Source organism: Myripristis murdjan, chromosome 9 (assembly GCF_902150065.1).
Source record: "Myripristis murdjan chromosome 9, fMyrMur1.1, whole genome shotgun sequence".
Classification (NCBI taxonomy): Eukaryota; Metazoa; Chordata; class Actinopteri; order Holocentriformes; family Holocentridae; genus Myripristis; species Myripristis murdjan.
This window is the reverse complement of record NC_043988.1, coordinates 33,296,792-33,310,264: the sequence shown is the minus strand read 5'-3', so window position 1 is coordinate 33,310,264 and position 13,473 is coordinate 33,296,792. Positions and strand designations below refer to the sequence as shown.

Sequence of the window (13,473 nt, the reverse complement as noted above, 5' to 3'; positions counted from 1 at the left end):
TCCGTCAAACCTGCAGCCAGAGCGAAATGAAGATTGATAAAACTCCTAACCAGAACATGGTGCGGTTGTTGTCCTCTCTCCGCAGTCGAAACCCTCTGCTTGGCACAGACGGGATCACCCCGCCCTCTCAGAGCTGCAACAGCACAGTCAGCAACCCCCCCGACATGTCTGGCTGGAACCCCTTTGGAGAGGACAACTTCTCGAAGATGACTGAGGAGGAGTTGATCGACAGGGAGTTTGACATGCTCAGAGCAAGCAAGTGGCCCTCTTCCCTCATTTCCTCACTTCATCAGTTACTAGTAAACTTCTGTTCTTTGAAAAAGTGGATGTTTTCATGTAGGATGTCCTCTGAATAAGTCAAAAGATTTATCTCAGCTCCTTCCTGTTGCCTATATTGTCACAACTACATATTTAAAAACATTCTCTGTTGTTTCAGGAATGAGTTGTTAAGCAGTAGGTTAAAAGTTAAACCTGCTGTTGGCAGTGTCTGCTTTTAATTCAAACAGTGATAAATTTGTCATGCTGAAGAGGGATTTTGTTCATTGACATAACTGAAGAATATGAATAATGGTCTTTGAAGGTCCCTCCCACTGTAAAAAGGTGCATCAGCCGCAGAAGATCACTACAGGTCAAACCGTAGTAACAGCAACAAGATTTACCAGTGCAAGAAGTGAATATTTATTTACATAACTGTGGCAATGAGATGATATTTCTATATTTCACCATCATCGGTTCTCATTGACACAATTGAAAATCAGATTTCTGTAAATTAATATCACTTCTCTAGGATTGCTCAGCTTCAAGCAGCTAGCCTGGCAGCTCAGTTAAATTTGAGTAATCCTTCTTGACTTGCTAATTCCAAAGTATTACCTCTTGGAACAATCTGTAAATAGATTCAAACAGGTAAACACTCAGTGAAACAACTGAAAAGTTCATTCTTTGTACAGCAGGAGAGTGCAGTAGTAGCTTTACATGAATACGCGGTGCTAGAAACAGAAAATGGGATTATTGATATCAGCAGTGTATTTCAGCCCTGACTTTTTATCTGCTGACAAACTTTCAAATGTAACAACCTCAAAGTTAATAGCTGAAAAGTGTAAGTGCCAAAATTTTAAAGTAATTGTTTTTACAAATGGCTGTCGCTTTGCTTTAACTTATCTTGACAAAACAGGGTCCTTGGCCTTACGTTTATGTTTTCTCAACATGAAGATGTTTTTGATCACTTGTCATGGACCTATCCCATCTAATTAGCCTCCCTCTGTGGTTTTAATCACAGAAAAGCCAGTGGAGAGAACAGCTAGCGTGGAAACAGACCGACCGCCTGCCGCCGCCAAGCCCCTCCCCCCTGAGGACCTGTTCGGGTCGGTCCCGTTTGTGGCCAGCGCAGGCAAGTCTTAGAGGAGTCTCTACCGTGAGGACCCAACACTGTGGAGCCACCTCCCCCTTCTCTGCCCCCCTCCCAGCTCCGACCTCCCCCTGTCCTCTTCTTCTCAACCTACCTGACTTCCTGTCAGGAACTCTATGCTATATAAACCCCTGAGGTGGGGCCCATGGTCACTCATACTGTTCTGTTTTGTTTGTTTTCCATGGTCCGCTAGCCAGTTAGTTTTGCTTCTGTGAACGGTATAAAGTGCAGATGAGAGGATGAGTCTAAGTTTCTGGTCTTTTTGTGAAGGTGTTTATATGATGAGGGATAGCGCTGATGCAGAGTTCAGGCCCAGTGGAGCTGCTAAAAGCACTTTGGGAAATCACCGCAGTCAGTTCTGGTTTTCAGGCCCGGTTCACACTTGGTATTAACATCCGTCTCAGGTGAGTCTCAGGTGACTTCAATCTCAGATCTGTCAGAGGTGCTTCCTTCCTTTCTTTTCTTCATTCAGTTCCTCTGTACGTTATTCCACCTCCTTTATGTCTCTTCTTCCTCCTCATCTCTGTATCCCTGCTGTCACTGTCGTCCCAATGTTCCCCACCCAACCTATTTCCCATCTCTGGCTCATTCATGAAGCAGTTGTGCCCAGCATCTGTTATTCGTATTACCCGACAAAGACACTGCCATCTCACCACTAGAGCAGATTTGTTGAAATTTGAATTTCATGCCAACTAAGTCAAACAACTTCCAACTTCCAAAGTGATTAGACAGTCTTCCCGCTTTGTTGGGGATGCTGTAGTTCACTTTAGCATTAACACAAAATGTGATGCGTCCCCGACCACCTCAGAAGATTGTCAGATCAGATCTCAATGTCTCTCCAAGACGCAGAAACGCTGAACTCTGGTCCCACCTGTGATCTGAGCTGTCCACTTGTGACCAGAGCACCAGAGACGATGTGAAAACCAAGTGTGAACAGGGTCTTTGTATTTTGAGGTTTGCTAGGGAATATTCCCATCTGCCCTGCGATGCCACAAGAGTGAGTAGTGTCATCAGCAAACTCACACAGTTAGTTGGGAGATGTGTGGGGTTTTCGGTGAATTTCAGTTTGTAGAGCGAGGCCCTAACATCAAGAGGCGATGTTTCTCAACGGTATCACCCGTGCTAAAATGCCATTTGGTGTACCTCTGAAAAAAAAAAACTACTAGCAGCAAGTAAAAGAACAAGAGGTTATTAAATGAGAATGTGTTATGAAAAGGAGCAAGGAACAGTCGACATATCGCGTGACAAAAGTGACACATAGGATCCACGGTACTTATAATCGGCTTTTTGAAAGAACCTAACATCTGAGGAACTTCCAATGCCATGGCTTTTTGCCGTTTGTTTACATTGATAAATACTGTAGTCGTCCTTTAGCCATGGAAACTGCAATGCAGCGGTTACTCAAAAAGTCGTGAGAGGATTTATTTGGTTGGGCTGGAGCCTCACGTGCTCGCGTCCGGGCCGTGCACTTTACCGCGGAGGCCGACTTCAGCAGCCGCCCCGGTACAACTTGATTTTTAGTGCTCATGTAGGCATTGTTAACCAATCAGAATACATGCAGTTCATCCCCATCAGAGATCATAACCTTGGTATACAAATGTGAGTATGAAAGTGCAGTATCTCTCTTAACTATGTATATTAATTACATTGGTGGCAGCAATAAGCTTTTGTGCCTATGTACTTCCTGCTCCTTAAATGTGAATTGGTAACTGTTTTGATAGGCGATTTAGAAATGCTCTTTGTAACATAATAGAATATATTTAATGACAAACGGTATCAACACAAAACACTTAGATATTTTTTAGAGTGAAAGGAAATAGAATGTCTTTTCTTTTTTTTTTTTTTCTAAAGTGAAACCATCTCTTGTGTCCTTACACACAGGCTTAATGCAAGTACAGCGGCTACAGTCTAGCTTAGAAAACGATCAAGATAATGATGCAATATAACCCTCAAAACACTTGAATGTAAGTGTGGAAATATTTAACTGTATTCACCTGTTACTTACTCAGTATACAATTATATTTGAGTTCAATTTGAGCAGAGGAATAACCAAAAAAATAATAACCAAAACCAAACCGAGTGAAAGGACTTTTGTACTGAGTCGAGCACCCAGACGGAAAATAATCTCTGGTGGTTTCTGGGTGTCATTCCAAAAGGCTGGCATGAGAAAATTTGCAGCAAATTTTTGATCAGCCCATTAGCTTCCTGTGTTTGTGCCATTTCTCTGTCAGTTGATAAGATTTTTTCTTCTTCTTCTTCTTCTTCTTCTTCTTCAGTTTTTTTTAAATATCTATCTCTCTGTGCATACACACTGCTAGCGACTTGGATGAACTGAACCCGAGTCTGTTTCCATCACAAAGCAGTTTGTCTGCTTTAATGAGACCAGAGAAACGACGAGTTGCCTTTCGTCCTCATTTGGCAGAATGAAACGGTTAGCTGCAGCTCAGTGTCGTCCATCAGCAGCTAACTGCATACTGGTTGCTAAGTTTTTGCCTATTGTAAGATTTTTTGATTATACAAACAATTATCCAAGGCTGACGTCATTGTCCCAAGTTAAACCTCATCGGATTGAGTCTGAGTATGGGGTTTTTCACATTACTGATAATCTGTAGCTCTCACTGAGGCTAAATGGCTGATTGCAGTTATTGTATGCGATGACATCTTGTCTAAACTGAAGTAGAAAGTAATGTACATTCGTATCCGTCTGCGGAGAAATGTCATCGCCCGTCTGACGTCCATATTCAAACATAACATGACCGCCTCCTGACTTCAGTAACAGCTAAAAACTTTTCTCTGCACACTAAGGTTTAAATAAACCGATGAGATTATTTTTGCGCCTGAAAAAGAAGTTTGTATAATTGAAATTCCAGTTTGCTGTGGTTTCGCTGCAGCTTTGTTGAAGCGACAACTAGCAACCAGCAGGCAAAACGGCCACCGGGACAGCAACATGAGCCGCTCGCAGTCTGAGAGCACTCTGTAATTTAACTCCTCTTTCAGCTGCAGTTAACAAGCATTCTGTTTTTTATTTAGCGTCTTTCTTTTGGATTAAATAAATTGTCTGCCATTTACCGTTTTGCTTAGAGATGCAAGTGCCTTTGTGTGGCATTTTTATTTAAGTGGCCAACAACAGGACGTTATGTTTTTGCTTGTTTACTCTGACGAAAACAGCAGCTCCTCCTCTCCTTACATTTTGCAAAATGATTGATGGTGAAGCAGAGTTGACCTGCTCAGCGTTCAACAGTGACGAGTGGAAAGGAAAAGAATTTCTTGTCCTGTTTCCATCGTTCGATTTCATTTCCACTTTGACAAGCATTGACATAAGATCTGGTTCTCCAAACATAACATATATATATATATATATATATATATATATATATTATTTTTGCTTGTTATATGTTCACTCAGAATACAGCTGACCAATGGCAAAACAGTGTAAAAATATAAAAGGTGTGCAAAATGTTTGCTGAGAGGAATGCTTGGTTAGAGTGAGGTGGTGATTTCCTTCAAAATGGTCAACATTTTGAAGTTGTTGTTTTTTTTTTTTTTAATATACATATACATATATATATATATATTGCTTTATAATTCATGGACCATACAATCCAGAAGGGCTGTATGCTTGCTAACCGTCACTCTGCTGGTGTCGTTCTGCCTTATTCCAGCAAGTGGGAGAGTTACTCATCCTGCTCATCCATACTGACATGACATCACACACATTTTGTACAGACGTACTAACTGCTAAAGCCACACTCATGTTCTTTGTCCCAGGTAAGTTTGACCTGAGCAGTTTAACGCCACAGCACCGCAGGAAGGTCTTCTGATCCTTCTGTACCGCATGTCTTCTTGTTTCTCCTTTTGTTTTTTCTTCACCATTTCACTGCCTGCTTGTTTTTCTTGGGACTGTGAAAAACCGCTCTTCATCTCAGTTGACTTTTTTGTGGTTTACTTTGTTTTGTTTTGTTTTGTTTTCATTTTCATTTAGTGAGACAGCCATAGTAACATCAGAAACATCTTGTTCATGTGTATTGGTGGATGGATCCGGTTTGAACAGGTGTACCATCAAAGCCAATGTTTTTGTAACGAATAAAAAGGTGAAAGGGACAACCAGAGCCATTTATTGCACTTTATTATTATTACTATTGTTTTAAAGTGCAAGAACACATGAAATAATATCCCAGCATTTGTGGGATGGTCAAGACCATGTAAATTGTTTTCAAATCTAGATTTTGAATATGTTGTGTTGTTTACATTTGCAAGTTCTCTGTTCTTTTTTTCCTTTTTATTTTGGGGTTTTGGTTTCCCCTGTTATCAGCTTTATATCACGTCGAGGCAGTAGACGCCCCAGATCTCATCACTAAATATTTGGGAAATTTTTGTTTTTCTATTTATTTATGTTGATTAGAAGTGTCGGTTGAAGAATGTCACAACTGTTCATAAACAGGTTTTTAGTTGTACTAGCTATCAGCAGCTCCTGGTACCTCCTGCAGAGAGAATACGACCTTTTAGATGAATAAGTTGTCTAATATCTTCTGTTTTTGCAACAGACTATGTAAATGGTCTTGTATCATACTGTGAGTGTGAATGTATTTCTTTATAGAATGTTACTGATAAATAAAAAAAACATTCAAAAGCAATATACATTTTTTGATTCCTTTTTTTATGGCTCTTTTAAACTAGAGAGGTGGTGTATTTTGGCTCATTGGAAAGCTTAAGCAGCTCCCCACCGCTACACCACATGAGCAAGATGTTGCTGTTACTAACATGGCTGTCTGTGTGTGTGCTCTGCTGTGCGATCACCAAAACAAAACGGGAACCAGACTGCAAAACAAAACCGCGGCGCTCGGGCCCTGGACAAACCGGTGACAAACCGTGCGTCACTGCGACGAGGGGTGCACCTGAAAGCCCCGAGAAGGACTGAAACACACCGGTGCTGGTCAACATTCACTGTTTCATGTATTTTTTCCTGTCTCTCACTTCCTCCCAGCTGTCGTTTTAAAGGGCGAAACTGTTCATGAACGTGCCCGGGAATCCCAATCGATTGATTTGGTTGATCATCTTTAGTGCTGCACACTCCCACACTGGTTTCCTCAGATTAACAGCCTGTCATCTCCGACTTGCATTTGCACGACAAGAGAATTTCTCGACAGCTTGATCGAAGGAGAAGCGTTAACGGTTTCATAACCTCCGTTAACGGATGGGTTTTCAGGGTAGTAGGTGGCTGTATTTAAACTCGGCAACTTGCACCGACATTAGCCGGAGGAGCCGGATCTGTGAACGAGGATGCCTGCACTTTATCCACCCAGCTCCCGAGTCCTCAGATCCGCAAATGATGCGGCTGAGCCCGTGTGTGATCAGAGCAGGAAATAGTCCAGAGCAGGCACACCAAGCCGGTGGGCGCTCCATCCTGGCACATCTCAGAAAAGTTGGAAATGTATTAATGGATTTTAATTTCACCTGAATAACAAACACAAATGACAACAAGCCGTCCTCCAATCTGGACATTTAACTTTGATCAGTGTGCAGGGTCTGTCTAAAAAGTGCCACACCGAAAACAGATACTATATTCACTCTTAAACAGTGTAGCGTCTCCAAAATCCCAGACGCCACCCGTCGCCTAAACCATACGGAGCATTTCCTGAAGGTGTGAACGCCTCACGACGACTCTCCTGCTGCGGTACGTGTGTGAGAGGTAGCCGTGTGAAACCGAATAGTAAAAAAAATAAAACAAAAAAACAAAAAAAAAACACCCTAGCCATTCAACAGAGTAACACACACATCCACTGTGTGAGAGCCGTGCAGCCACACACTGAGCTGATGAAGAGAGGATCATACTGAGAGCATCTAATGTTTGTTTGAAATAGTCTTGATTTCCCTCTGTAATGTACAAAGCAAAGCAAACCTGAAATCGTGACCAAAAAAAAAAATGCAATACAAACTGAACTGTGGGTTTACTGAATGAAAGATCCGCCCTAAACAAACAACAAACAAATGAAAAAAGTTATTGGTTTTTATTTGTTGGTGTCATATTATCCCTGCAGATAACTTGCCAATGCTGAAATATTTCACGTTTCAGCGATCTGCAGCAGCAACGGTAAACGTCGGGTTTTGGCGTCAGCCCCTCGCCGTCAAAGAGCGAGGCCTGAAGTCGCCATATTGCACCGACGTCCAACAATAAAACAGGAATGCTAGAAGAGGACAGGAATGAGCAGCATGTAGACGACAATGCATTGTTTTGAGTATGGAGCCTTATTAATAACCCAAAGCTGTTTGATCCTACTTAAAGCCTGTTATGTTCCCCTTCGTGCATCTCCGAATAAAACCAAGAAACGGCTCCTCTTTGAAACCACCAACGAAATTCAGCAGACATGACTCCTGCACCTCGGTACGCTCCAAAACTGACGACATCCGACAGTGTGGAAGAATCTGAGAGTGGATTTTTTTTTTTTGAATGGTGGCACACAGCATTAGGAGTTGTTAGGATTATATTATAGTGGAGCTGTTCTGTGAGGAACCTTCCTGGTATCCTCCTGAAGCTCTGGTGTGCGGGGTTTCCTCGTGAGGAACCTTATAAACTCCCTTTGAATCCCAGAAAACCTCAGGAACTTCTGCTAGGACCTGGAGGTTGTTTTTTTTTTTTTTTATATATATTTTATAAATTTCACCCATTCCCTTTGAAAGTGAATGAAATGTGCAGAAAGTCAAATCAGAGCAGCAGCAGATATTTTTCTTATTAAGTAAACATATTACTCTGTTATTATTCTGAGATATTAAGATTAAATTATGATCCTTCTTAACCTCAAACAGAAGGTTTCATGAGGCGACTCGTTCGCTGCCCTCTCTGTTGTTTTTATTCTTCTAATCCTGTTATTAAAGGTTGGCCAGGCAGGGATTCACAGTCGCTAAAGACACCAACCATCCCAGCCCCCTCCCTCAGCACACACTTCTTCTTAAATGGGTTTGTTTCTCAGATTCAGGTCATTAATATTTTTGTGGGTCATCCTTTGACCTTTTGACCCCGCGCTCCAGTTAAAGACGTGTCAAAGTGGGGAACAAACCGTCGACATACAGATTAACCTCAATCTTGAATATTTAAATCTCCAGGATGGGGAAGTGGGAAGTCCAGTTCAACTTAAGTGGCTACACAAAGCAAATCATCAATCAACCCAATTTATTGTGATATAATTATAGCAAATAAAAAAAAAACTGATGCCCCTTCGCTTGATTTAATGCTACTATATTTATTTATTTATTCATTCCTTTTATTAATTCATTTGCTACATGCTCTCCTGCTAATCAGCATTAGGCATTCATTGTATAGCAGCTTTTGGCATTCATCAACAATACCATGCAGGTTTTATGCCCTTATTTATAACTTTCAAAGCAGGGATGCACAATATTGCAGTTTTGCTGATTTTCCTACTCTTTTGGCTGATGCTGATTTTTTTTTTTTTTTCCCACCTAATTGCAGAAAACATTAAGTTTCCTGCAGTGGAAGTAACATTTTATTATGCCTGCTCTTATTGTGAAGGCCCACTGGCAGGTGCAGACATAAAATGCAGTGCTTTTCGAAATGTGCACATTCACTGGGTCAAAATGAGAAAACAACTTCAACTTAAATTATGTAAAATATGGCATATTTATTTTTATATAACATTTTCTTTCAAGCAAAGTTAATTTCTGAAAGAGGCTTGGGTGATGCTCTGCCTGAGAAAATTCTGATGACAGACACAACCAGGGCAGATTTGACCCGTTTCACATTTCGACATTTCGCATCGGCAGAACTCTTCATTTCAGGCCGATACCGATATTTAATTTCCAAAGGGTGATATTGATGTCATGCCGATATTATCGTGCATCCCTGTTTCAAAGAGCTGCCATGGCGTGTGATCCACGCTCCTTCCCCTACTGACTGAAGGAATTTGTGCCTAATATTTGATAATAGACGCTTCGCTCTGAGACGTGGACACGATTCCTCGGGATAATCTGGGAACAGTTGGGGAGACCGAACGAATGCCAAGCGGCTCCTGCGCCCCGCCTTGATATGTTTTGTATTGCACAGTTTCTCCCTCACTATCTTTGGTGCCTGTGTGTTTTTTGTTTTTTTTTTCTTTTTTTTCCCATTTATCAACAACAATGCTTTTGGCTAATCTGTCATCGTGTCCTGCCAGTTTGGAGAGCTGAAGACGTGAAGAGGTTTCCATTTTTGTTTGCACAGCACGGGGTCCTGCTCTGCTTTCTAATGTAGCTAATAGGGAACAGTAAACTCGCCCATACAGCATAATGACTGTGTATGGCACAATTTATTAAACATTTCAATAATACTGGAGACTATCCAACTGCTAATTAGACTAACTTCTGAATCACTATGCAGATCTCTTGGGATGATTTAAAGTTTTACGAGGCGCCAATGCTTTTTACATCAAATGCCAAATATGCCTAAGAATAAGTAATCCACTAGCAGGGAACAAAGATGTACTTTTATTCGCTGTGAAGGAGATGAATGAGACGTTAAATCTTTTCATGTAGAGATTTGAATTTAAAAGCAGCATCTGATTGGTAAGAAGCTGCGCCGTCTTATTTCTTATGCCTCTAAGCCCTCGATCCTCGTCGCAGGGCAACACAGAGCTGCTTTTTCACCATATGAGTTCTGTGATTCTCTCCTCCTGCTCCTTCTGCTTCAGTATTGGACAAACTGTTGGGATTTTCCTTTGCTTAAAAACAACTCGTGTCACGAAAGACTCTTGGAAATCAAATATAAAGTCAAATAATCCATATTTCACTAATGCCACATCTGTGTATTATAGAACTTCAGCGAGCTAAGACGCATTGTTACTAAATACAATCATCATACTTCTGGCATGAGCTTTCACTTTTATTTTTTGTTGTTGTTAAACCCCTGGTAGCAGACTTAAACTTGGATTCTGTCAGCGTTTGTGTCGCTCTTACATATGTGCAGGCATTTTCTTTTCTTCTTGAGGAGTTAAGATGTTGGAATGCTTAGAGGCATCTGGAGGGTTCTTATATTAGAAACTGGAATACAGATTCAGCTATTGGAGTATGACAAGTTGCATTTTGAAGTAGCATGTCCACCATCAGTAACAGTTATTTTTGGCTTTTTCTTGCAGGTACCAACGCAACTAAGAGTGACCAGACGGATGAGGAAGTTTCTGTCCCCGCCTCTGCCTCAAACACCTTAGAGGAACTGCAGGCGCCTGCAGCCAAGGAGCACAAACCAGGCAAAAAGAGCAACTCTGCCGGCCCAGCGAGCCGCAGACCAGGGGACGAGTCGGACAGCGACTTTGAGTCTGACCCTCCTTCCCCGAAGAGCAGTGAGGATGAGGAGCCTGAGGAGGATGAAGGCCTGAACAGCGAGCACGGCGAGTTCAACGACGACACTGAGCCAGAGAATCTGGGACAGAGGCCTCTGCTGATGGACTCTGAGGACGAAGCCGAGGAAGATGACGACAAGCACAGCTCTGATTCGGACTGTGACCCCAGCAGAGTCAAAAGCCGTTCAAAGAAACTTCCAGGTGGCAAAGGAGCTGCTGTCGCCGCCCAAAGGAGTCCTCGGGTGGATTCCGGCATGACTCTAATCACCCCTCCGGAGTCGCCAAGTGGACGTGCAAGAGCAGCCGCGGCTGTCGAAGCTGTGGATGTTTTTGGCGCCGTCCCTTTCCTTGGAGGGGCTTCACCCATCGGGCCTTCAGAAAGCACGGACATCTTCGCCAAAGCGCCTTTCAGACAGGTCAGCCATGAGCAGCAAGCCATGGAGGAGTTTGATGTTTTTACCAAAGCGCCATTCAACCGGAACCTCTCCAAGTCCGGCAAGAGCAGCAGTGACGTTCCCATGGGCCAAACGCCGCCCATTTCCCCTGAGGGCATCGATATTTTCGGCTTCTCTCCATTCCAGCCGGGCCCCACCGCGCCGCCTCCCACCACCTCCAGGAGCGCAGAAGATATCTTTCGGCCGTCTTACGAGGAGGCAGCCAGTCCGCAGCAGCAGAGGCTGAAACAGCGCAGCCTCCAGAAGCTGACCTCGCGGCAGAGGAAGACCAAGCAGGACGCGAGTGCCGGCGGCAGCAACGGCAAGCGTCACCACGGTACGCCAACCGGAGGCCGAAAGACGAACAAGCCCACTTTCCGCACACCGGAGCGAGTCCGCAGGCACAAGAAGGTCGGCCGGAGAGACTCGCAGAGCAGCAACGAGTTTCTCAGCACCTCTGACTCTAAAGAGAACATCAGTGTTGACATCACCATGGGGGAAGGAAAAGACAAAGGAGCTTCCTTACCCGTAGACGACGCTCTGTTGGACCCCTTCGGAGCCAAACCCTTCCACCCTCAAGATGGCAGTAGGCACGGCGGCTATCAAGGCCTCGCCGACAGCAAGAGCGACATGGGCTCAGCCAACGGCAAGTCCTGGACAACTCCTCTGCACGGTGCGCTCGGAGAGAGCGACATCATCGATGATTTCGGGGCGGTGCCCTTCACAGAACTCGTTGTCCACGGCGGACCGCAGCAGCAGCAGCAGCCCTCGCAGCAAGTGGAGCTCGATCCTTTCGGAGCTGCGCCTTTCCCCTCGAAGCAGTGACTATCTCTTCCCGTCTTCCCAGCGCACACACTTCGTCAATCACATACAAAACGGCCACAGCTGAAATAACCTCTGAGGTTTTGGTTGGGTTATACCGAGTAATATTTTCTGCCAAACATGAAACAGACAAGCTAACACAGTCCAAACGCCTTGTAAGAACATTTTAATGCATCACGCAGTTTGAGTAACAAAAATCCTGTGGAGGTTAGGTGATTTATTCCAGGCTCTGGCTCTGTATCCATATCTTTTTCGCCTGTACCTGTTTGCTGAGAAGCCTTTAATGCTGCATCATAACACATTTAGAGACGTTTGAACCGGGAGAAACGGAAACTGAAATCCACTCAAGATCGTACTGTGATTATAAGCTTGCTCAGTGTTTGACTGCTTGACTTGCTGCAAAAAGCTCTGCGTAGTTTGTGGCCTGCCTTCTGATCTACCAATACAAAATTTTTTTAGCACCGTAAAGCCTTACGAGCATGGCTCTGCCTTGCTGCACAGTACCTCGGAAACCATGACGCAGACGGCCAGCGTTGCCCTTCTGCATCGGTGGGATATTTTGGGAGTAGTCCTTAACCACTTTATTTCCTTCTTATTAGACCTTTCTCTATGCATAATTTTACAGTAGTCTTGGCACAGCAAATGTGGGCTGTGATTTGTGTCGCATTACACTTGGAATACTAGAAGGGATTCATTTTCGTTGTACTTCCTATAAAGGTGGATCTGTTAATTGGAACAGTTTATAATTTAGGCTCTTAACTGTTTTCTATGTTTTGTTTTGTTTTCTAGCAGTAAACCTGTAAGTACCATGTTAATTTTTTTTCTTTTTTTTTTTAAAGTTACAACTCAAGACATTCTATTAGAAATAAAGCAGGAAATAAAATGCAGAAGCCACATTAAATCACTAGTCTAGCATTTGCGTTTTAAGAACTTTGACCCCAACAGAGCAACTTTAAGTGTGGTCTCAAATTTTGATTTTGCATATTACCGCCGTCATTTAAGCTACGGGGGAAAAAATAAATGGGTTTTGTGCCATCAGCTAACGCCAATCTTTACTCTGCAGGAGGAAGTGAATTGGTCAGCTTTGAACGTGTCGGTTCAAGTGTTGTACTCATAAAGGGAAACCCTTCCAGACCCACTCTGAGACACCTGTGAGATTTGAAATCAGGTCATTTGACTGGATGAATGCACTTTTCAGCATTGAATTCTTCCACTGTCTTGCAGACAGAGTCCAAACAAAACGTGCGGACTCAGTCTAGTTCTTTCTGTTCTATATAGATGGCCTTAAGCACTGCATTGACCTCCCATTGGCACATTCATCTGGACTCAAACTGCAGCTCGCTGTGTTTTCACCAATGGACCTTTGATACGACCATTTTCCATCGTTTTTTTTTTTTTTTTTTTTTTCAAGAGGGTAAATCTTTTATTGTATTTATCATGCTATACTGCTGTTTGATGCAATAAAAAGAAAAGATTCATCTCA

The 13,473-nt window shown here is 43.0% G+C and overlaps 1 protein-coding gene across 1 annotated transcript in view; it reads left to right on the top strand.

Annotated features, from left to right (window-relative positions):
* Positions 1-13,473, top strand: part of bmp2k (BMP2 inducible kinase) — a 60,278-nt gene extending 46,805 nt beyond the window's left edge. The window contains exons 14-16 of the mRNA XM_030060370.1: positions 86-255; positions 1,277-1,387; positions 10,531-13,473. Of these exons, the coding sequence (XP_029916230.1) occupies positions 86-255; positions 1,277-1,387; positions 10,531-11,993 (1,744 nt within the window). The 3' untranslated portion in view covers positions 11,994-13,473. The remainder of the gene's footprint in view (positions 1-85; positions 256-1,276; positions 1,388-10,530) is intronic.